The sequence below is a fragment of the Lontra canadensis genome, unplaced genomic scaffold (genome assembly GCF_010015895.1).
Source record: "Lontra canadensis isolate GAN:19392208 unplaced genomic scaffold, GSC_riverotter_1.0 scaffold15, whole genome shotgun sequence".
In the NCBI taxonomy this organism is placed as follows: domain Eukaryota; kingdom Metazoa; phylum Chordata; class Mammalia; order Carnivora; family Mustelidae; genus Lontra; species Lontra canadensis.
This window is the reverse complement of record NW_022631009.1, coordinates 4,110,779-4,136,965: the sequence shown is the minus strand read 5'-3', so window position 1 is coordinate 4,136,965 and position 26,187 is coordinate 4,110,779. Positions and strand designations below refer to the sequence as shown.

At 40.4% G+C, this 26,187-nt stretch overlaps 1 protein-coding gene across 1 annotated transcript in view; it reads right to left on the bottom strand.

The window, feature by feature from the left end:
• Nucleotides 1–26,187, bottom strand: part of SAMD12 (sterile alpha motif domain containing 12) — a 378,413-nt gene that overhangs the window by 209,679 nt on the left and 142,547 nt on the right. The window contains exon 3 of the mRNA XM_032858433.1: nucleotides 4,907–5,036. Within this exon, the coding sequence (XP_032714324.1) occupies nucleotides 4,907–5,036 (130 nt within the window). The remainder of the gene's footprint in view (nucleotides 1–4,906; nucleotides 5,037–26,187) is intronic.

The window sequence follows — 26,187 nt, the reverse complement described above, 5'->3', positions numbered from 1 at the left end:
TCATGTAAAGTAACCAATCATTCCACTAATTCTGATAAGTTAACTACATACCCCACTGCTTTCTATGGGTAACATAATAAAGACAAGGAAGACAACAGCAGAAGGGTAAAGGTGTGGAACAGCTCAGAGAAACCAGCATGGAAGGGAATAATGTTAGTAAACACACAGATCCCCAATCCAAAGGTCTAAAAGAGAGAGGTTTCCCTTTTATTCAATAGCGTAAGCAGAGCTGCCCAATTTCAGGGTGCTACATCTCAGCAGAATATTCTGAAAAGGGGAAAGAGGCAGCGGGGCGGGGTGAGAGGGTGATGGAAGCACAAAAAGAACCAGAAATATATTCATTTATTTCTCAGGAGGCCACTGGGAAATAGTACAGAGCAATAGTGACCATTTGCAGGGGAATTTCATAGGATAACTATTCCTGCAGAACCCTGGACATCTAAAGCACGCCCATCGCTGTGCCACAAAGCAGACTATGTGGAAACCTTTTCCACATTCAAAATGGCTTTTAAAGATATTTTATATTCTGGGGAACTCTGAGTGCTTCACCCATAAAAATACGTCTTTCAAGTTGGCAGGGGAAAGAACCCTTTCCAGATGGAGAACTTGATGCTGAAGGAGGTAAACTCACTTTAGCAGCCACGGGAACAACACAAGGCAGAGCCAGGGGCTGAAATCGCCTCCAACCTGAAAATATTCTTAACGGTGCATAAAAGAGAATCTGAAAGTTGCCTGTGAGCTTACACCTGGCCCCAGCAGAGCTTCCTCATCAACATTCCGAGCCGGCCTCAGAAAACTGGAGAGAGAATCTTGCAAGCACAGGAAAACAGACAAATTTCTTTCCTTCAAGCCTAATCTGATGATTGAAATCTATCTATCCTAATGCCTCTCAGGTGTTCTAACCATCTTATGCCTTTTAAGAGCTCTTCTGCAGGGAGGTAACACGAGTAGCTTCTCTTCTGATTAAACACAACTGCCACAAGATAGCAGGTGCCTTCTGGACACGAGGAAATTTTCAAATTCCAACAGGAAACTTGCAAGAGGTTTTGAATGCTCACATACTGAAACATATCTTAATGTTTCTTAGACTTCAGAGAACATGGGGGGAATGTTTGTGTAGAATTTAATGTCCTCCAAGGAAAGGCATAAAAAATATTAATATAGTGGACTTGAGGACAAAAACATTAAAAAAAAAAACACTACTGAAGTAAAAACAGGAATTTTCAAAAAAAGGTTTAAATCTGTACTCTCATCAAATACAGAAATGAACACATTTAAGATTTTTTTTTTTAACTCGATAGTGAAGAAACCAGTAAGCTCTTACAACCAGGAGAAAGATACTATGAATGAGAATCCTAACAGTACACACTTATCAATCGCAGAGGGTAAAATGAATGCATAAATGGCAGGCAAAACTCACCTTTTCCACAGTGGCTAGGAAAGCCAACTGAATCTCCATGGGACAGAATTTACATATCTACAACGAGGATTATTTTGTATTGCTATCAGTTAGCTACAATTTACCGAGTTGTAAAAACAGCACTGTCGAATTAGATAACCCCAAATGGTCTGTTACTGACGATGCATAATTTCTCACGGAAGCACAATTTTTTCCCTGCACAGATCACTGACCGTCTTATTTATTGCTGTATTCCCCAAACCCAGTACTGCGTAGATTCTCCATAAATATCTGCTAAATGGATAAATGTCCACTATGTATCAGGCACTAAGCTAGGCCCTTCATGGGCATCCTTCCATTTAATTCTCCCAACACCCTTTAAAATAATTATTCTCATTTCATTGATGAAAAACCAGCTCCTGCGATGTTGTACAGCTATTACTTGTCAAAGGTTGGGGGTGGAGGACGAGCAAGGAGGATGCGACTCAGGTCTGTGAAAGCCCCTTTTCCCTTCTTCTTTCCATTTAATATGTCCTTTTTATTTGCCATGGCTCTACCACCTGCCTCTAAGTTAAGGGATTGCTTATAGGTTACACTGTAACAAACACACTTGCTTGATGAGCACGATACTGGAGATCTTGCTTTGAGAAAAAGAAATGAACAGCAACACTCAAGAGAATTTAAGCATAAGGAAGAGACACTGAACATCTTCTTTTCAAGCTTGGAGATAAGCACGGGATACTTACCAGCCCAGACTACCCACCACAGCACCACCCCATTCCACCCCACCTAGGTGTTCACTTTCCAGTTCTCAGGATAACAAAGATAGATGAAGTCAACTGTTTATATGTGTTGTCTATATGTGGTGTTTGTTTTCACAGAGATCGGAAACTGGTCCACTTAGGAGATCAGCAGCAGCAGACATTCAACACCGGTTTCCTAGGACCATGGACTACTTTCACAGCGAGGCTAGAAGGCAGGTACCATCTCTCTTCTGCAGATAAAGAAAGCTGAAGGGCACCAGGAACCTTCAAGAAATTGCACGGCAAAGCTGCAGCTCGGGGCTTCGACCTGGCACTTGTCACCACTCTCAGCTCTCCACTATTTACCAGGCCTGGTGAAGTTGGCCTGTCACCGCAGGTCTTAATTGTTCACAAACCTCTTTGCTCTGTTTTTCACAGCCTAGCCTCCAAGGGTACGGAGACCCCTGCCAGCTTCCACTGCCCTGGGGCTGGGAACTGCAGGTTGACTCCAGTCCTATTTTCTGGCCATTTGGCACTTGTGACCACCTGAGTATTTCACTTTCATTCTTGGAGAGGCAGTGGGGGCAGAGAGCAGGGGAAGAGAGTGGTTTTCTGAAGCCTCAGATAGTGAAAGGTCAAAAAGGTGTAGGCTGGATGTTCGTGTGAATTCCTTCTCTCTGTTCCCTAAGCCCCCAATGCTTTTCTACTTTCTCTTCTTGCCTGAAAACAGGCTGCCCTTAGAACGAATAGTATGTTTTTAGATGCCTCCAGATGAGTCTTGACAAGAATAGCAAAATGCTCACAGGTAGACGGTGCCAATCAATGGCCAACTTAGTGGGTCACTTAATGTTATTTCATTTTAATCTTCACAACTCCCGAAGACAGGTAATTATCTTTGTTTTGGAAATGGGGAGTGAGGCTGAGTAGCTCATCCAGCTTAAGCAGCATGCCCAAGATTCCAAGAAGTTTCAGATTGACTGTATCTGTGGTGTTGCCTGGAGACCCAATGGGCCACCAAAGCCATAGGACAGCTGTTCGAAACCTGTATCTCAGCCCACATCCTCCTTCTTCATGTCACGTAGCCCAAAGCCTTGGGAAGTGGTATACCATGGACTCCAAGCCATGAAGTATGAGACTTCTATTTCTAAGGGAGGGAACGCTCCTCCTCTACAAACCACTATAAATGCCTACCCTTCCCTCAAGGGCATCTCACAATTCCCCGCTCATAATAAAAGATAATACTACTTTCAAATAAGATCACGAAAAGCCTTTGCCATTATTCTATCACACAGGTATTAAGAAACATTAAGCACACATTATCGGATGAAAGCGACCATAATCAGACAAATGGTGACTAACTGATTGATTGCTTTTAGGGGTGGAATAACTGACCCTGGATGGGATTTTCTTATATTCTTAAAGGAGAGACTAAGAAAAAAAAAAATTAGATACTTGGAATCTAAACAACATTCCGACACTGCCTTCACAATTTTAGGAATTTCATCTAAAAAGCCATTATTCCAGTCGGCAATAGGGGAAGCAAAAATGCATTAAGTACAATTTTAATACTTAAGTTAGGAGGATTTCACTCTCTGTTAACTCATCTTGAGCTATACTTGAGTGTGTTCCTTACGTTTTAAAACATTACCAATTTGATCAGCAGGAATCTAGGGTAACCTCACTCACCGTTCTTTTATATTAGAACCTCCTTTTCCAAATGAAGCTTTTTTGCACAATTCGAATATGTCGAACACACGTAAAGGGACCTCCTTTAGTTGGCACACCCATCTCAACTGAAAGCACACACCCTCTCTTGTCCCTTTGACAGTCTTTAGTGTACCCAAGGGCTCCAAGGAACACACTTTGAAAACCACCCAGCTGGGAAAGCGGCTAGATCCACAGGGCTGGGCTACTCAAGAGCAAGTCACTTTCCCACTAGAAGAATAGAGTTCTCTTAGAAAAAGGGAAGAGTCTAGACTTGAATCAGGACTTCTGAACATGTTTTTCCTCTGAAGCACAGTGTTGGTGCACAAAGTGTGTTCTTTATTCCAAACGTTCAGTACTTGTGAAGGGGGAGAGAGGGTAGGAGAGGAATGCTGCCGTATCCCCACACACCCTCAGGGCGGGAGGCCAGGCGAGGTCTGGGGAAGACCCTCTGACTGCGATGGGCTTCCATGGTGGCCCCATCCACTCCTTTTTACCTACCCTCTTCTCCCACTGAGACGCATGATCCTAAGGGCTTTTGCAGTTCGTTATACTGTCATAGTTTCTGCTTCTAAGTGCTTCTTGACCTTCACATATAATATTCAAACTTGCATCTGAATGGAATCCTCATTTTTGTTTTGAAGGCATTCCTCCCAGGGGCAGTAAGCAAGCATGATCATATTCACTCCAGAATTTTCCCATTTTGAAATCTTTCCTACTTAGAACATCTAATCCTGATCCTACAACCTGGCTAATTTGAAAGACTTTCTCCCCTTCTTTTCTCTAGGATTGTTACACACATCATTCTCCAGAGTTCTCCAACCCCTTATGCCAATTCCCATGTACTTGTCCTGGACACTGGGAATCTGTGCTTCTCTAATTGCTTGTGTTTATTAAGCAGCATAGCTCGCATGGATCTGGAATCCATCCCCCCTTTTAAAGAAAACCCACGCCAGAAAATTTCAGCAGGGAGATGCATTTCACTGTAAGGGTGTGGGAAAGGCCACTGTGATGGGGAGAGGAAGACAAAATCAAATATTTTGGATGCTGCATACTTTACCAGTAATGTCATGCTGTCTGAATGACTCACTGTAGATCTGATACTGATTCGGACAATGTTTCTTCAGCCACTTGCAGACATCCTGTTGAGTCCACAGAGCCACTGGTTTCGACAGCTTCACCGTAGCCGACTATGAAGCAAGCAGGAAAAGGTCTATTAATGCCAGCCCCATGTCTAGAAAGGCACTATTGTTAGAAGTCCTAGCATGTGTGGTCAAGGCTACAGGCTGGAATCCCTGGAATAAGTTTCTGGCTGTGTTCCTTCTAACCTCTACAGACCTTTTTCCGTACCCCTGAAAACCAGAAGAAAAGTCTAGATGGAGAAGACCTTGAAAATTTTATTTATTCTCAAGTGATCATCTCTACTGGAAAAAAAAAATCCCCAGGAAGTAGTGTTTTCTGACCAATACTTCAACAAGAAGACACTGCTATTGTAAGCAATTAATTAAATTTTAGGGGTAAGACAGCTGCCCCCCAGTGGCCTTTCTCTGTACTCCAAGAAAGTGTCCATTTCTTGTTACCCTCTGAGATCTCCATCGTCTAGTGCAACATGGGCCCTGGCAGGTGCTAATTATTTTTGGAATGCATGTTGTTGGATTTAGATACCTACATACTAAGATACCTACTGGATTTAGATCCCTACATACCATAAGAGGGCAAGTTGGCCTGGGGGGGGTGTTCCCATAAAGTCTAGGTATTATGCCACAGTGGGGAAGCAAGAAGTTAATTCCACCAGTACATGAAGAGTGGTAATAAGATAATGGGGTAGCTAAACCTGAGCTAGAAGCCAACTCATCAAGGCCTATTAATGCTCACTAGATCTTTCAGGGATGGGTTAAGGAAACAAATCAGAGGTGCTGGGTACCCAGCCTGTGACAGATGGCAGGTCACAGATCCACTCATTCATTAACAGGTGTCAGCTCTGTGCCAAGTGCTGGTCTTCCGCATATATCCCAGCCATTTGGCAGACGTAAGACGAAAGCTTAGCCATATATATATATATATATGTGTGTGTGTGTGTATATATATATATATATATATATATATATATATATATATGGAATATATACATGGAATGATCTGGAATAATAAAAATATAAACATATAAACAAAATAGGATTATAATATCAAAAATTCTTTAAAGGATGTTAGGCCTTAAATATCACTGACTTTCTCACTAGGGATCATTTGTTTTTACTTCTCTTTCAGTCTTTCAGATTAAGGCCCAGGGAGAGCCTCAGTATTGTAGGACTATGATTCACTATCTTTCAAACACCTGCTAACATTTCTGACAAAGAGGGCTTGCTTTGGTCTCATAATCTTCATTGGAAAGCAACATATCTAATAACTGTTCAGTTTTATTTTGATTATATTTAAGGTTGCTTTGGTTTTATGGTAAACAAATTATAGTAAAAAATACAATTTTCAGTAGTAATATCTAGTTTGCTTTTAAAACAAATGTGAGTTTTAAAAGAGTTGGTCAATTATAGAAAAATGAACATTGTACAGATGGTAACAATAATAACAAAAGTGACATGCACGATTCACACTTGGGAAATGTAGTGCTCAGGTGTTTCTTGGCTTTATTAGTATATTTCCAATAGTAGGGTTCTTTGGGCCATGACTTACAAAATCCTCACAAACAGTATTTTTTACTTGATGCTGCAGTAGTCTTTCTCACTCTTACTGTGACAGATGATTTTATACATGTCCCTATACACACAACCATACATTTATCTATCTGCCTTTCCTTCATTGTGATTGGCATTCCTACACTGCTATCTGGGGTTGATGCTCCCTCTCTTGGAATTCCTGCAAGGTCTGTGATGGTCCTGACCAGTGGAGCACAGTGGAATCCATGTGATCTACGTGACTTCCAACGCAAGGTCACAAAGAGACAGCTTCTGCCTGGCTCTTCCTCTTTGGCACTCAGCTTTGGAACCCAACCACATGCGGTGAGCAAGTGCAGACCACACGAAGAGACTAATGCAGAAATTCTGGCCCAGGCCCCAACTAGTGTTTCAGCTGACAGCCACCACCAACCATCAGACAAATGAGTGAACAAACTGCAGATGTTTCCAGCCGCTAGTCTTGGAATCTTCCAACTGAGGCTCCCAGACCCCACGACGCAGAGACAAGCCGCCCCTCTATGCCCTGAGTGAATTCCTGATTCGTGTAACCCACGAGCATCATAGAAGGTTGTCTTTCACCACTAAGTGCAGGATAATTTGTTCTGCAACCCCAGTCACAACTGGAACACTAGGTTGCATGCTGGTGAGGACAGATCTGTTGTGACTGTGGTCCCAGAATGCCTTGCATTGAAGAGACGCTACACAGCCACGATGTGTAAGTCAATGTACTAATGAAATAACCTGGCAGTGAATTTCACGTGTAGCCCTTCGCTGCTCTCCCCCCACTGTGTTGCGCTCATGTGGCTTCTAGTCAAACGTGTCAGCCCCTTCCTTCCACCTCGTATCCCCGAGTCACAGGCTGCCAGCCACGTTCCCTGGAAGCTCTTTATGCAACCATCTCGAATACCTCCCTGATTCTGATGAGCGAGGACAACCTCCGGCGTGGATGGTGCAAATGAGTGAGTGTTTTGTTGTTCAGTTTCTTCCCTTTTGCTCATCATTACCTCCTTCCCTTTACATGATTAGGAAACTAGAATCCTGGCTCTTCTAGCCACAAATGCGCTCGCCGTGGTGTTTCACAAGTCAGCACCTCTGAATCTGGCTCCTTCCTGCTCTAAAAAGTTCTCTTCAGATTAGCTGAATGAGTTCATAGCTGACACATCATTACCCTGAAACCCTTTACAAGTTTCCCGCAAGTAAAGCTAATCACATCTTTTGAAAACTCCTATAAACCAGTCACAGATGGTTGTAAATTAGGAAGGGAAAGACAAGAGGATGAAGTTGCTCGTGTATTAATATACGCGGCTTCCAGGAAGATCATCTTTAACCTGCTCATTTCCTCGGAAACAGAGGACCCTCAGCACCAAGTCAAGCCCCCTCAGCCGGGCTTCAGACGGAGATTAACCCCTCCATTGCCAGGTCAACTCAAGAGGCTTCCTCATCAGCCCACCCCAGACGCTTCAGTTACAGATTTTCCCTTTGTCATAAATTCAGGCGTTCTGAGGCGTTCCTCAAGGAGATGCCTTTTCCTTCAGAGTATACTCTTAGGAAACAGTAACTTGCCATCACTTGCTTGGACATCAATTGACTCAGAGCTTTAGGCATAGATTTTTAAGACTGCAGGAACCTAAAGAGATTTGCCTCCACAGAAACCCGCATAAATAAAACGGGAGAGATAAAGCTTCTATCATTAAGCACCGCTTGTCTCTTCTTAATCAGATCGTGATGGAAGTACTGGCCCCATTCATTAGCGGATTCTCAGCCTTGGCTTTTTTAGGAAATTGTTCCTAGTTTGCTACACATTACTTGTTAAGAGCCGTAATGACTCCACTTGCCCCAGTCTGCCGCTGCGCAGGGACTCTGAGAGCCAACTTGATTTTTTCTGTCTGAACTGCTCTTTGCCCAGCACCCAGGTGAATCTCAGTCACTTCTCATGATTGCCCTGTCTCTGACAGCAACCAGTTTGGGGGAGTGAGTGCCATAACCTGATCCTTTTAAAGAGCTTACACGAGCAATTTGGAACAATGAGGAGCACGCACTAAGCTCATGTCAATCCACGTACCATTGTCCCACTGGGAGGGGCAGAGTTGTCAAACTTAATAGCTCCACAGGATTATTTCAACCGCCCTCCTTTCCTTGGCTCTCCTCACAGCTCTCTCTACATGCAACTCCAGCCAAGAATTTTCTGATAACGCTGTTTTCTACCCCCGCCACCCCCTCAGTGGGAGCCAAACCCAAAAGAGTTCACAAAAGAAATAAATAGTATTTCATATTTTTCAGAAATAGTAAACTAGGAAAAACAAAAACAAAACACCAGAAACCCATCCTGACCACAGGCAAACATTAAAAACGTATTTGCCCCAGTTCCCCTTCTCCTGGCTCAGGTCTACCAAACCATTCTCGGGATTGACAACCCTGGAGACAATCTGTTTGTTTTGTTGCCCTGAAAGAAGCCAGAGGCTGTTTGTTATCTTAACCCCAAGCATTGTGACTTCAAACAGAATCCCAGGCATTTCCTTTCTGAAATGGTCCCGTCCTCTCTCTAGACAAGCTCAAAGGGTCTATTTTAGGGTCTTAGGGTCTATTTCACAAGGAGAACTCACTTTACTCAGAAGACACATCCCTGAGGGGAAGTTTGTTTGCAAATTATCTTTTTTTTGGCAAATGATTCCTTACCCTAATTCAACAGTTTCAGCCATGTTTTATGGTAATTTTTTATTTGAATTTCAACGAGAACTCTACCTTTTGAGTTCTTTGAGGTAAATCTGAAGCTTTTCTAAGTTATAAAATAATTAAATGCTTTAGAGAAGTTTGATATTGAATGAACATGTTGCAAAATAGTTTTCAAGTTAAATTCTATCTTGCCATTCAATTATCCCTTGTCTGTTTTGCAATATAAAATCTCTTTAATTTGGGGCACCTGGGTGGCTCAGTGGGTTAAGCCTCTGCCTTTGGCTCAGGTCATGATCTCAGGGTCCTGGGATGGAGCCCGCATCAGGCTCTCTGCTCGGCGGGGAGTCTGCTTCCCCCCCTCTCTCTCTGTCTGCCTCTCTGCCTACTTGTGATCTCTGTCAAATAAATACATAAAATCTTTTTAAAAAATCTCTTTAATTTACTAGGTTTTGATTTCTAAGAGAACACTGCAGTTTTGAGCTCCTAGTGGCTGCATCAGCTCAACTAGGTAAGCTTACACCAGGCCCAGTGGGCTGACTAGGGGAAAGCAGAGAACTCAGAGATCATTTAAATCCACTGGCAGGTCAAAGTGAGCTTTGTGCCCGAATATCAGAAAGTGGTAAAACTTGCAGCCTCTCGTTATAAGCAGGTGTTTACAAGCTTTCCCTTACCATCCTGCAATGTATTTCCTTTGGGTCCGAGTCTTCTCTTCCATGAGTTTAACCACTGTGAAATCTTACTCAAGACAGTGGGGGCGGAGGGGATAGAAAGGAATGAGAAGAGGGGAGGAGGAGAAAGACAAACATGCATTTATGTCTCCTTTAACAGCTTTTGAAGCTCATTCACCCCCCAAAATGGAAAGATGAGAGAGTTCATAGAATCCTTGGCTTTGAATTCATTTTTTTTTTTTTCAAGTAGTAATAATGCCCTCTTCTGCCACCTTAACTCTTACAGGAGTTAAGAAGGTGGTTAGAAAGTTTTAATGATTCTCTCTCCCGTCCTATTCTGTTCCCAGGGTAGCTCATGAGTTCCACTTGGTCATTCTTGGGTTTAGAGGAAAATAGGTCGAAGGAAGCTCTTCAACTTCACGTCTCTCAAAGAGAAGACATCTCACTGCTAGAAAGTTTACAGATAAAAGTAAAATCTCTTAGATGAATGAAAGATAAATGTAGTGTTCTCCCACATTTTTCTGTCTTTAACCACTGCTTGAACATCACTGTGGTAACTCTCAGCTTCCTCATCTGTGGTGTTCATCTCTCCTAACCAGTGTAGCTGTAACGGGTAAGCACCTTCGGGAATTTTTCCAAGTATAAACAGTGTGGCATTATGAGTTTATTTAACTGTTCTTCACAGGGCATCTGTCTGAAACCTTCAAATTTCCATTCTCCTCCACAGGGCGCTCTAGCTTGTTAGTGTTGACTTCAAAAGGCAGGATCTTGAATGGGGGGGACGACAAAAAGAAATGTATTATTGAAACCCAAACCTACCTTTTTTTTTCCAAAGTCACATCATTGGCTTACATGGAACTTACAGGAAATCTACAGTCTTGAGTCTTCTTCAAACGAACTTCCGTCCAAGTAGGGGTTCTTTTTCCCCGAAAGTAAATTTTTAAGAACTTCAACTTTAGTTTACAGGTTTCAGTGTATCAACTGGAATCCTTATTAAGCAGTGTATTGGTTATTCTCCCGTATTTGTGCCAGCCATGTAAACGTAAGCTCTTTGAGATACTCAAACATTTTTAAGAGTATAATAAGGTCCTGGGAATAAAAGTTTTGAGAACCACTGTTCTAAGACATTACTAGAGTAGTGTTATTAAAATACAAAATTTGGCCTGATATCATTTTTTCCCTTAATTTGTCCATACCGAATTTCAGTGATGGCTTTTTTCATTCCTAAATACTCAGAACCACAGTCTCAGAGAAACTCAAATTTTAGAGGACTCCAAACAGTCAGTAGGTTCAAGTTTAAACCCAAGGCAAGAATCTAATCTAACTTACAACATCTAAAATGGTGGTAAGTTGGGTATGTGAGTGTGTAAACTATTTGGATAAAGACCAACATTAACCGCCTAATGGAAAATAATTACTATTCTTCTCTTTTTTTAGAGCTGGACAAAATTTGGAAAAACAATGATCGAGGTTCAAAAATCTCCCTGGAAATTTGTAGCATCAAAAAATGCATCCTGTGAAATGGGTTATTCCATTGCTAATAAGCTCTAAGAGCTTAAAATGATCTTTTTGTATTGAAGCCCAAGTCAGACTTCTATCCTCTTTCTCAAGAGTTCTGAGTCCTGCGTTGGCAGCAATGCAAGACCAATCTCCTCGCTGCTCAGTGCACTGATTTCCATTTTGCACACCATATTGGTGCTCTCCATTGGGTCTCATGCTTTATTTTTTTTCTTTAACTATGGTATTTGTTGATAAATCCCAAATTATATCTCCAGCCCAGTCTTCTCCCCAAACTAAAAACTGATGATATCACAGTTCCATTTGCAGATCTAGTAAACATTTCAAATTCAACATGTCCAAAACTGACCTCCTCTGCTTCCCCTCACAACTGCCTTTGTCACCTCATCTAAGGTAAACTCTATACTTTGTGTTGCCGAAGCCCGCAATCTTAAATTCACCACAGACTCCCCTCTTTCTCTTGTATTCCACATCTAATCTATTAGCAAAACCTGAGGGGTCTACCTTGAAATATATCCACACGTCAATCTCTTTTCATCGCCAACATTGCTATAATCCTGATCAAAGACACTATCGTGTCACACCCATACTACTCCATCTACGTACCTCATGCACTTAATGGGTCAGTTTTTCCCTTCTTTTAAATCCTGGAAATGGCTTACAAAGCCTCAAGCAATCTGGTGATCCAATATCTCTGATGGCCACCATTATTATCTTCCCCTAGCCCTTACTGCTCCTACTACCTCAGCCTTCTTTCTGTTGCTCACGAATGTCAACTACATCCGCTTCAGATCTTGCCTGAGAGGCTCCCCTCCCAGACACTGACAGTGCTAATTCCCTCACTTCTTTCAAACCTTTGGTCAGGTTCTGCCCAAGTCCTACCCTCATCCCCCTACTTAAAAATGCAAGCCTCCTCCATCTGACACTTCTGATACTCATTACCTTGCTTCAGTGTTTCCTTCTCAAGATCAAGTACCCTCTACTGTACTACACGGTTCACTTATTTTGTCTATTATCATCCTCCTCTGTCTTTTCCCTCCGGCCTGCCACATCCACAAAGGCAGGGATCTTTCTTATTTCATGAAGAGTCCCAAACTTTAGAACAGTACCTGGCACCTAGCAGGCACTCAATAATTATTTGTTGAACGAAGGAAGAACTGTCTGGTCCGTCATCATAGATCACAGCTCCTATATCCTTGAGTGTCAGAAAGATGATTCAAGTCACAGCTGTGCTCCTGACATTCCCAGGTTAGAACTACAACAGCTTTTTCTCCAATTAGATTTCTCTTACACTGAGCCAAATATGCACAGACATTCTAGCGCTATAATTCTTAGCACGACAGCTCACATTTCTGATCCTCGATTTTTCTTTTCCGATTGACACAGAGAGTGATGTAATGAAACAAGCTTGGCATTTGGAATCGTGCAGATCTAGGTTGAAAGCTGGCCCTGGCATTCACTAGCATTGTGACGTTGGGCAGGTCACTGAACCTTTCTCAATGTGTCCCTCAACACACTGAAAATAAAATGTAGCTTGTCACTTGTGGAGATTAGACATGGTTTATCCAAAGCACTTGAAGAGTGCCTGCCACATACTATGTATTCAGGAAACTATCTTCGTAGCTCTTGAATGTTGGTGATAGGCTCTCGGGCTGGATTCTAGGGAAGCACCACTGCAGAACAGCAGACATAGGAGATCTTTGGAGTCGAGCTGCCTCGAGCTGAGTCACAGCCATTGGAAGGTGGCGTTAAGATTAGTGAACTCGAAGAGGGATAGCTGAAGGAAAGGGGGAGTGTTCAAAGGCACCAGTAAAAAAGGCAAGCATAGGAACAAGAAAGGAGAAAATATAGGAAAAAAGAAGTATGGAAAGGTCAAGATACCCAATTAGGGGAGCCTACGTGGTGGTCCCCTTACTCGAACCCACTCTGCGGCCACTACCCAAACATCACCCTGTGTTTTCATGGGATAGGTCGTGCCACTGGTTTCTCTGAGACTCAGAACCAGAGACAGTCGTGCACCAAGTGTCCCAGTCCCATGCCAGAGCTATAGCCTGGCCTCCCCAGGCACCTGATGGAATTATTCATAAAGGCGTACCACCCAGATGCGTGGGCTCTGCTGTTCTAAGCTGCGCCGTGGATGCCTGCCTGTCATGCTGGTGACGATCTGCTGGCTTCCAAATGTGCATTGCTGGGAATAACAGTTTCGCACATGAAAACCTCAAGGAGTGAGAAAACAGACACGCCTCAGCCGTCAATAGGAAACACGATGTCTGTGGCATTCTGGATGGTTCTCTTTATCAAGGTCTGCTCCCCCTGTAAGTCCAGACTGTTGTGCTGGTCAAGATACGTACGGACGGCGAGGATCACACTATACTTTCTGTCTGCTCCATCTCAGTACAGCAGGAAAACCCATTACTCGTCTGCCCCAGGGAGCACAGCCATGGGCGGGGCTGTGCTGCGAGGTACAAACCCCTGGGTGAAGGCTGGTTGAGTGAAAAGATGCTACAGCAAAAAAGAAAACAAATTTGAACCTGAAAATGGTTCTGATCGTTTCATATTTCTGTGGCAATTCCTTCGGAAGGGCACTGCGATGGACTGATAACAAAAATGTCCCAAGGATGAAATGATTCTCTGAATATAGCTGGAGGTCCCTCAGGCACATGGTGGCATCTATTTCTCCCTGTCCTGACTCGAGGGGACGGGGACAGAGGGAAGGGGAGCCCTGTGATCTGCTTTACCCAAAAGAACAAGACAGAGGTGGTGATGAGCCAGGTCTGAGGGGCATTTTCGAGGCCTCTTGGGCTGGTGCACTTTCACTCACTCCTCTGAAATCATTACGAGGACATGCCTGCTCAGGGCTGACCACTGAGGGTCTGGAAACAGGGCAGAAGAACTTACTAATGCCATTCCCAACAGAGCATTAGATACAATTTTGTAACACAGCAGAGAGGAAGAATTGTTCTAAGCACTTCAGATAAATCATCTTTAATCATCCCCACAACCTACAATGTAGTTACTACTTTCAGTTGACAGAGGAACAGGCTTAGACAGCTAAAGTAACTCATGCAAGGTCACTCTGTTCGTGAATTTCAGAGCTGCATTCAGTCCAGGTCTGTAAAAATTCCAATGTCCACGCTTACACCATGACATCACTCTAGCCTGATGAACGTGCAAGAAAAAATGAGGCTCATGATATCACTCTGGCTTGATGGTCATAGGGGAAAAAAAAGACAAGCTATCTTATGCAAGTTCCTTGTGCTGGTTTGCTCCCTTGATTAAATCAACGGAGATAAATCTGTTAAAAACAACCCTAGCTTTGTCCTAACCTGGGCATGCTCCAGGTGCAGCCGGGATGAACACCAATCCCCCGTCCCTTAGACCAGGGCTCTTTCCATGCTCTTCGCTATGGGAAGCAGCACATTTTCTGTTGGGTACAGTAAGGCAGTACTAATCACAGTCTTCGGATTACATCCACCAGCAAGATGTGAACAGAAACAGCTTCTTGGTCCATCTTTACAGAGTTGTTGTAAAGGTGAAATGGAAATCAAAAGGCCGACCAGTTGCTGTGGATGATTTTCCAGAAAAGAGAGGGCTGGTGGATCTTGGGAAAGTTGGGGCTACCATACTGTTGGCACTCAGAGAAAACAAAGGCACTGAGAAAATGTTCTAGTTGTGTTTAACAGGGCAGGGTGAAGACCCTGGGGTTTGGAGAGTCTAAAAACTCTAGACTCTGTGAGGGTGGGAGTCAGTCTCTGCTTCCAAGATTAGCGAGTTTGGATTTTAAAAGTTAAGCCCACACGAAGGATGCTACTATCCCATTTCATTGACTTCTTGGTGGCAAAACAATTTGTCCCTTATTCTGTTCAGCCAAATGACAATTCAATGGAGTTGTTAGGCAAGTTCATAACCCACAAAATTCATATGTTAAAGCCCTAACCCCCCCCCAATGTGACTGTATTTGGGGACAGGGCCTTTATGAAAGTAATTAAGGTTAAATGAGGTCATAAAGTGGGGTTTGTCTCTCTCTTTACCACATGAGCGCAGGGCAAGAAGGCAGTTCTCTGTAAGCCAGGAGAAGAGCGCTCACCAGAATTTGACTGTACTGCCATCCTGATCTTGAAATTCCAGCCTCCAGAACTTTAAGAAAATAAATTTCTGTTAAGAACCCCAGTTTATGGTATTTTATCATGGCAACCCAAGCTAATACAGGCCAAACTCTGGTTCAGATAAACTTGTCAATTTCCAAAATAGTCTGACAATCTACAATTAATAAAACTTGGAAAAATCTTACTACATACGTTAAGAAGATAAAATGGAAGGGAGATGAAATATAAGACAACAGAAGAAGCAAATTTTTCTTATACATCTACATTTTTTAAAAGATTTTGTTTGAGATAGAGCAAGTGAGCATGTACGTGCAAGGTTGCACAGGAACAGGGCGAGGGGCTGAGGAAGAGGGAGGAGGAGACTGTCCACTAAGCAGGGAATCTGACACCCAGGACCCTAAGATCTTATCCTGAGCCAAAGGCAGATGCTTAAATGACTGAGCCACCCAGGTACTCCTACATCTACTTTTGAAATACGGACTTTTATACAATTAAAGAAAATCTACCTAGATTTTATAAATCTAGGATCTATAAATCTATAAATATCTAGAATTTATCTCATTAACCCAATTACATTTTTATAATAACCATTTTCCTGGAATCCATGTCCCTGCACATATCTTTATGGCCCCCTGCCCCTTGAAACAAAAAAATTCAATATCCTTATTTAACAATTTAAGTAATAGTTATGCTTCTCTCATCATCCTGTCCATCCTGAGTCATCTTCTTGCTATCAAGGAAAGCATGCACATGGTTTAAAACAATAATTTAAACAAAAGGGTGAATAGTGAAAAACACTAGTCCCTCATCCCATTTGTTTTCACCGGAAGTTATTATTTCTTCAAAGTAGCACACACATGTGATCGAACTCAAATATCTCCCTTCTCCAACCTGAGTTGCAATCTCTGGGGGCAATCTCATGACGGTTTCTCTTCTCAGTCTCTTTAACTGATCAGATTTAGAGAATTAATTATCTTTGGATATTATTAAAAGAATGATCAGCACATACATGCTAGCTTCCTCTTCTCTTTCCCTTGGTTTGCTGCTGAGGATTATTAGTTTCAGTTCTTAATTGGTTGTTTTTCCAACCTTGAGTAATGTATTTAAATCTGTATGACTTTTCAAATAAGGATTCAATTCTGTAATCGTCCATCTCCTTCCACAATACACCTCTGTCACCTGCAGCATTATTTTTATATTGTCAAGGATAACAGCGTATATTTTCTATCCTACATCTCTGTTAGATTATGTTATGTGCACTGATTTGAAGACAAAAAACCAGTAAGGAGTTGGGGCGCCTGACGGCCCAGTTGGTCAAGCGTCCGACTCTTGGTTTCAGCTAGGTTCTGATCTCAGGGTCAGGAGACTGAGCCCTGTTTTGGGCTACAAGCTAGGCAGACCCTACTTAAGGTTCTTTCTCTCGCTCTCTCTCCAATTGTCCCTCCCCAACCCACACATGCACACTCTCAAAAAAAAAAAAAAAAATCGATAAGTAGCATTTACTATACTGTGACTGTATAAAATACTGTTCAAATGCTGGGCCAATTACTCTGATTTCCATTATTTTTCTTGTATCACATTCTCAGCCGTGCAATGTCACATCTCCTCAGAATCTCAAAGAAGTCTCCCAAGACAAAAATCAAATAGAATTTTTCTTCTATTCCATCAATTGTATAAACTCATGCCATAATTTAGTTTGCTTTTCCCACATCATCCATACCTTTCCTCTACATTAGAGGTCAGTAAACCTTGGCTCCAAGGACAAAATCCAGCCCACTGCGTTTCACATAAATATATATGATTATATATATTATCTATCTCTCTCTATATATATGCAAGCTAATTAATAATGGTGTTTACATTTTAAAAGGGCTAAAAAAATCAAAAGAGCAGTATTTTATAATGTGTAAAAATCACCTGCAACTCAAACATCAGTGTTTATAAAGCTTTACTGGAAGACAGCCACGCCTACTTTCTTTCATGCTACAAACTGGGAGTAAAGGATTGTGACCAAGACCAAAGAGCTTGCTAACCTTTCTTCTGCACAGTGGGTGATTTTTCTCAATTTCATCTGCCAAATCCTCAACTAAATTTTAAAATTTATTCCAATACTGCCTTTTAATTTCCAAGGGCCGTCTTGTTCTCTGATGTGCTCCTTTCTCAAAGCATGTGGGAATTTTCATTTTCAGTGGATGTAATATTGTTTTGAATTGCTTTGAGGATAATAATTAAAGTTTTTAAGAGGAGGGCTGGTATTTCTCAAATGTTCTTGATGTGCACATTTAATTTTATCTGTTAAGTTAAAGATCTGGGTTTATAGATTTGTCTATTAAAAACAATTAGGCAATGGAGACCAGACTAGGATTTCTGTGGATTTGCACTGGGCTCATTGCCTGAGGGGCCGATTACGCAGAACGCTCCGCAGATGCCACAATGAAGATGACGTCACTCTGGGGAACAGATACATGAGTATGTTCCAATTCAATCTAGACACTTAAAAAAAAAAAAAAGTTTTAAGAAACAGACTTCTTCTTCTTTTTTTTTTTTTACCTGAAGCGTAATCATCTGGCCGCTGGGCTTTGTTCCTACAGTAGAAGAGGGCAAGGCAAAGACTGTTTGATTAACATTTCTTTATCAGTTCCCCATTTTATATACTGTTTCTCACTCCTATCCCCAAGTCTAGAGCCTGAGATTTTACCTCCAAAGCGACTGGTGTCTCCCCTCAGCTTTCCCTCTCCCCATTCCTAACACAAAAATACATAATACGATCCATGCGGTCCATACGGGATGGTGTCTGCATGGAAAATGCGTCCAGGACTCAAATGCTTATCTCCACCTGTACTGCTTCCAACCCAGTTCAAAAGGCAACCATTTCTCACCTAGACTCCAGCAATAATCTCCTACCCAAATCCCCATCTTCCGCACTTGTTACCTATAATCTATTCCATAGCTTCAGAGTAACTTTTAAATTTGTAGGTCTCATTGGGTCTTTCATTGTCTTCTCCTTCCACTAATAAGAAAATCCAAATTCCACCCTCCGGTCTGTAAGGCCCTTTCTTCGTGCATCTCTGACTGCTCTTTGCCTTGGTGTTAATGTTCTAAGGCTAAGATCTTCTTGTCTGTTCCTCTAAAACATGGAGCCTCTCTTACTTCAGGGCAGGTGACAAAGGAAAGCTAGCTCTTCTCTCAGACAGCCTCATGACTAGCTTTGGCTCGTCACTCACATCTTAGCTGGAACATCGTTTCCTCGGGGCTGTTGTTCTTGAGCACCAGACGGTAACTGCTCCCCATGATGTTTTTGACACTTTATAGCCCTTATTTATATTATCTGATAGTTTTACATTTACTTATTTACTACAATATTCCCTGTAACTAGCACCGAGACACAAAATAACTACTCTTTAATGAATGGACTATGAAGGCACTATAGTAAATCTCCACTGTCTGGACTGATTTCTTGATGATAGGATATATCAATTCTAGAAGATGACAGAATCATTTTTCACCTTATGCTTAAAAAAAATATTTTTAGGGCAGTAATAGGCTCATAGCAACATTCAGTGGGAGGTAAAGAGATTTATGGACTTCTGCCCCACACATGCCTAGTCCCCCTCATTATCAATATCCCCCTCCAAAGAGGTCCATTTCTTTAAATGATGAACCTACACAACGTATCATTATTACCCGAACTTCACAGTTTACATTAGGGTTCACACTAAGTGTTGCACATTCTAATGATTTGAACAAATGCATATGACAGGTATCCACTATTATAGTTTCATAAAGAGTAATTTCACTGCTGTAAAAGTCCTCCGTGCACACGCAATTCCTCCCTCCTTCCTTCCTAACCCCTCACAACCATTGATGTTTTTACTGTCTGCATAATTTTGCCTTTTCCAGAATGTCATACAGTTAGAATTACACAGTATGTAGCCCTTTCAGATTAGTTTCTTTCACTTTAGGGATATGCATTTAAGTTTTCTCCATGTCTTTTCATGGCTTGATAGCTGATTTCTTTTTTAGTGTTGAATCATATTTCATTGCCTGCATGTACCACAGTTTATTATTTTTTCATTTTATTTTCAGTATAGTTGATACATTGTTACATTAGTTTCAGGTGTACAACATAGTGATTAGACAAGTTTATACCTTACACTATGCTCACAGGTGTAGCCATCATCTGTCCTGATACATTGCTACTATACTATCATTGACCTTTCATTCCCCTGACTTACTCATTCCATAACTGGAAGACTGTATCTCCCTCTCCTCTTCACTCATTTTTTCCCATCCCTTCCCTCTGGCAGCCATCAGTTTGGTCTTAGTATTTCTAGGTGTAATTTTGCCTTTTGGTTTATTCATTTTTTTCCGTAGATTCCACATATGAGTGAAATCATATGGTATTTGTTTTTCTCAGTCTGACTTATGTCCCTTACCATAATACCTTCTAGGTCTATCCATGTTCTCATGCTCTCTCAAGTGGAATGATCGCAACCTTTTTTATGGCTACATAATATTCCAACACACACACACACACACACACACACACACACACACACTCACTCACATTTTCCTTATCCATTTACCCATCAAACACTCAGGTTGCTTCCATATCTTGTGCTTTGCAAATAATGCTGCAATAAATACTTAGTTTTCTTTGGCTAAAAATGCAATAGTGGAATTATGGGATATGGTATTTCTATTTGCAATTTTTTTGAAGGACCTCCATAATGTTTTCCACAGTGGCTGTACAAATTTACATTCCCATTAGTGGTGCATGATGGTTCATTTTTCTCCACACCTTCCCCAACACTTATTTCTTGTCTTTTTGATTTTAACCATTCTGACAGGTATAAGGTGTTATCTCACTGTGGTTTGATTTGCATTACCCTACTGATGAGTGATGTTGAGAATCTTTTCATGTGTCTGTGCACCATCTGTAGATCATTGAAAAAATGTCTGTTCAGGTCCTCTGCCCATTTTTAAACTGTGTATGTCTGTGTTGAGTTGTGAAAGTTCTTTATGTATTTTGGGTATTACCCCCTAACTGAATATATCATTTGCAAATACCTTCTCCCATTCGTTAGACCACATTTTTGTTTTGTTGATGGTTTCCTTTGCTGTGCAAAATCTTTTTGATATAGTCCCAATAGCTTAATTTTGCTTTTGTTTCCTTTGCCTTAGGTGGCATATCTGGAAATTGCTGCTATGGTTGATACTGGAGAAATTACTGCCTGTACCACAATTTTTAAAAATTCATTTATCTTCTAAAGGAATTACTGCTTACTTCCAAGTTTTGGCAATTATCAATAAAGCTGCTAGAAACTTCCATGTGTGGGTTTCTGTGTGGACCAAAGTTTCCAACTCTTTGGAGAAAACACCAGCAATGGTGATTGCTGAGTTATATGGTAAGAATATTTTTATTTTTGTAAGAAAATGCCCAAATGTCCTCCACAGTAGTTGTACCACTTTGCATTTCCAGGAGCAATGAATGAGAGTTCCTGTTGCTCCCCATTCTCACCAGCATTTGGTTTATTGGTCCTAAAATTATGGCCATTCTAATGGGATGCAATGGTATCTTGTTTTAATTTTTATTTCTCTGATGGCAAAATGTGGAACATTCTCTTATGTGCTTATTTGCCATTTGTGTATCTCCCTTACTGAGATGTCTGTTCATATCTTTGGTCTTCCCCCTTTTATTTTTCTTAAAGATTTTATTTATTTGACAGATAGAGATCACAAGTAGGCAGAGAGGCAGGCAGAGAGGGATGGAAAGCAGGCTCCCCGCTGGGCAGAGAGTCTGATGGGGGGCTGGATCCCAGGACCCTGAGGATCATGACCTGAACTGAAGGCAGAGGTTTAACCCACTGAGCCACCGAGGTGCCACATTTGGTCCACTTTTTGATTGGGTTGTTTTAGTACTGTTGTGCTTTCACAGTTCTTTGTATATTTTGAATAACTGTACTTTATTAGAAATGTCTTTTGCAAATATTTTCCCCAGATGGCGGCTTGTTTTCATTCTATTGACAGTGTATTGCACAGCAGAAATTTTTACTTTTAATGAAATCTAGCTTATCGATTACAGCTCACACGGATCATGCCTTTAGTGTGTTCTATCTAAAAAGCCATGGGCAAACCCAAGACCATCTAGCTTTTCTCCTGTTATTTTTGTAGGCATTGTATGATTTTGAATTTTATATTTAGGCCTGCGATCCTCTCTAAATTAATTTTTGTGAAGGATGTAAAGTTGAAGTCTAGGTTTTCTTGTTTCTGTTTGTTTTCGCATGTGGATGCTCAGTTGTTCCAGCACCATCTGGTTGAACAGACTACCTTTTCTCCATTGTATTGCCTTTGCCTCTTTGTCAATGATCAGTTAATTATATTTACACAGTTCTACTTCTGGGCTCACCATTCTGTTTCATTGATCTCTTTGTCTATGCTTTCACCAATACCACTTTGCTTTCATTATTGAAGATTTATAACTAAATCTTGAATTTGGGTAGGGTTTGATCTCCACCTCTGTTGTTCTCCAATATTGCACTGGCTCTTCTGGGTCTTTTGCTTTTCTGTATAAACTGTGAAGTCTGTTCGTGAATCCACTAAATAACCTGCTGGGATTTTGACTGACATTATAATGAATATATACAACAAAGTTGGAAAGAACTAACATCTTGATAATACTGAGCCTTCTTATGCATGAATATGGACTCTCTGCTTACTTAGTCATCTTTGATTTCATTGGTCAGAGTTTTGTAGTTTTCCTCATTAGAGATCTTATACATATTTTGTAAGATTTATACCTAAGCATTTCATTTTGGGGGTGCTAATATAAATGCTATAATGTTTTTAACTTCAACTCCACTTACTGTTGATATAAAGGAAATTGATTGAATTTGTGTATTTACCTTATATTCTGCAACCTTGTTATACTGCCTTACTAGTTCCAGATTTTTTTTTTTTTTTTTTGGTCAATTATATTGATTTTCTACACACACAATCACAGTATCTGCAAATAAAGACAGTTTTATTTCTTCCTTTCCAATCTGCATCTCTTTTATTTCCTTTTTTGGTCTTATTTCATTAGCTAGGACTTCCAGAATGATGTTGAAAAATAGTGGTGAGAAGGACATCCTTGTCTTGTTCCTCATGTTAGTGGGAAAGCTTTGAGATTTTCACTATTAACTATATTAGATGTAGATTTTTTTTTTGTAGATATTCTTCATCAAGTTGAGGAAATCCCCCTCTTTCAAAAGTTTACTGAGAGGTTCTATCATTAAATGGGTGTTGGATTTTGTAGAACACTTTTTTTACATCTATTGATGTGATCATGTGATTTTTCTTCTTTAACCTGTGATGTGAATTACAGTCATTGATTTTCAAATGTTGAACCAGCCTGTATATATGAGATAAATCCTATTTAGTCATAGTGTGTAATTCTTCTTATACATTGTTGGATTTAATATTTTGTTGAGGCTTTTTGCACCTAAGTTTGTGGTGATAGCAGTCTGGTTTTCTTTCTTTGTAATGTCTATGTGTTTTGTTATTATGGTAATGCTTGCCTCACAGAATGAGGTAGGAAGTACTCCTTCAGCTTTTATCCTCTGAAAGACATTGTAGAGAACTAGCAAAATTTCTTTCTTAAATGTTTGACAGAATTCACAGTGAAACCCTCTGGGCCTGGTGTTTTTTTTTGAAAAGTCACTGATTACTCAATTTTTAAGTAGATACAAGCCTGACAGACTATCTATTTCTTATTGTATGAGTTTTGAGTTTTGGTAGAATGTCTTTGAGGAATTGGTCCATTTCATCTAGGTTATCAAATTTATGGGCATAGTTGTTCATATTATTATCCAATTAATGTCCAGGGGCTTGGTAGCCATGTCTCTGCTTTCATTTCTGATATTAGTAATTTGTGTCTTTTTTTTTTTTTCTTCATAGCCTGGTTAGAGGATTATTGATTTCATTGATCTTTTAAATGAACCAGTATTTGGTGTCTTTGATTTTCTCTACTGACTTCCTGTTTTCAATTTCATGGACTTCTCTTTAATTTTTATTATTTCTTCTGCTTACTTTGGATTTAATCTGCTCTTCTTTTCCTAGTTTCCTAAGGTGGTAGTTTAGATGATTGATTTTAGATCTTACTTTCTAATATATGCACATTCAATGTTATCATTTTTCCTTTAGGAACTATTTTCATTTCATAGTACAAATTTTGATAAATTGTTATTTTCACTTTCATTTAGTCCAAAACATTCAGTATATCTTAAGATTTCTTCTTTGACCCATATGTTCTTTCTTCTTTTTCTTAAAAGATTTTATTTATTTGACAGACAGAGATCACAAGTAGGCAGAGAGGCAGACAGAGAGAGAAGGGGAATCAGACTCCCTGCTGAGCAGATAGCCCGATGTGGGACTTGATCCCAGAACCCTGAGATCATGACCTGAGCTGAAGGCAGAGGCTTTAACCCACTGAGCCACACAGGTGCCCGATCCCTGTGTTCCTTAGAAGTATGTCATTTAATGTCCGAATATTTTGTGATTTTCCCGATGATATTAATTCTAATTAAATTAAAATTTAATTCCAACAGTTTAACTCTGTGGTGGTCTAAGAGCAGGCAGTGTATGATGTCTGTTCTTCTAACTTTCTTAAGGTGTGTGTTATGAACTGGAATGTGGTGAATCTTGGTGAATATTCCATGTGAACTTGAGAAGAATGTGTGTTCTGCTGTCCTTGAATGAAGTATCTATAGATGCTCATTATATCCAGTTGATTGATGGCATTGTTGAGTTCAACTCTATCCTTACTGATTTTCTGCCTGCTGGATCTGCCCATTTCTGTAGACAGGTACTGAAGTCTCCAGCTCTAATAGTGGATTCATCCATTTCTCCTTGTGGTTCTATCAGTTTATCCTCACATGGTCTGATATGCTGTTCTTAGTTGCATACGTATTAGGGATTATTATGTTTTCTTAGAAAACTGACCCTTTTACTGTTATATAATGTTTCTCTTCTCCCACTTTCCTTTGAAAACTGCTCTGAAATTAACATAGCTCCTTTTTTTTATTAGTGTCAGCATGATTTATCCTTCTCTATTCCTTTATTATAATCTATGTCCTTATATACAATGTGGGTTTTCTTATAAACAACAAATATTAGGGTCTTTTTTATTGATCCATGCTGAGAATCTGTATTTTAATTGATGCATTTAGACTATTGACATCTAAAGTGATTACTGACATAGCTGGATTTATACCGTATTTGTTACTTTTTTCTATTTGTTGCACATTTTTGTCCCTATCTATTTTCCATTTCTTCTGTCTTTTTTGGTTTTAACTGAGCACTTTATACAATTTTCTTTTCTCATCTTTATTAGATTATCAGCTACACTTTATTTATTTATTTGACAGAGAGAGAGAGAGAGAGAGAGAGAGAGATGGGGAACATAAGCAGGAGGAGCTGGAGGAGGAGAAGAAGGCTCCCCACTGAACAGGGAGCCTGATGTGGGGCTTGATCCCAGGACCTTAAGATCAAAAGTTGAGCTGAAGGTTGATGCTTAACAACTGAGCTACCCAGGTGTCCCTGTACTTCTTTTTTAAAAAGTATTTTTTACTGGTTCTTCTTGAGATTGCAATATATATTTATAACCAATCCAAGTCCACATTCAAGTAACAGTATCCTGACTCATAAGGAATATAAATACCTTACCCTAACAAAACAATTCCTCTCTCCCCTCCCTTGTGTCACTGCTGTCATTCATTTCACTTACACACAAGCATATATGAATATGCATAATTTTGAACACTGTGTTTTACTTTGACATTTTTGCTAGATCAATGAAGAGTAAGAAAAATGGGGGCAACTGGGGGGCTCAGTGGGTTCAGCCTCTGCCTTCGGCTCAGGTCATGATCCCAGGGTCCTTGGATTGGGCCCCGCATCAGGCTCTCTACATAACAGGGAGCCTGCTTCCCTCTCTCTCTCTCTGCCTGCCTCTCTGCCTACTTGTGATCTCTGTCTGTTGAATAAATAAAGAAAAATCTTTAAAAAATTTTTTTTTAAAAAGAGTAAGAAAAATGGTTTTCTTTTATTTTCATTTATTCCTTTTCTGAAATTTGTCCTTTATGTCGATCTGAGTTTCTGCTATCATTTCTCTCCCTAAGGAACTTCTTTGAACATTTCCTACAAGACAGGATTATTGGCAACAAATCCCCTCAGATTTTGTTTGTCTAAGAATGTATTTCTCATAAATTTTTGAAGGATAATTCTGCAGGGTATAGAATTCTTTCCCCTCTCCCCTCAATGTTCTAAATATTTCATTCCAATCTCTTGCTTGCATGGTTTCTGAGAAGTCAATGCAATTCTTATATTTTTTTCCTCTATAAGCAAGATGTTTTTACCCTGTGGCTTTTCTCAGGATTTTATCTTTGATTTTCTGTAGTTTGAATATGATATATGCAGGTATATATATTTTTTACATTTATCTTGCTTAGTATTCCCTGAACTTCTTGGATCTGTGGTTTGGTATCTGACATTAATTTGGGGGAAATGCTCAGTCATCATTGTTTCAAATATTTCTTCCTTTTTTTTTTCTTCTTTCTTCTATTGGTATTACACATATTTTCCATCTTTTGTAGTTGTCCAATAGTTCCCAGGACTCTGGGATCATGACCTGAGCTGAAGGCAGATGTT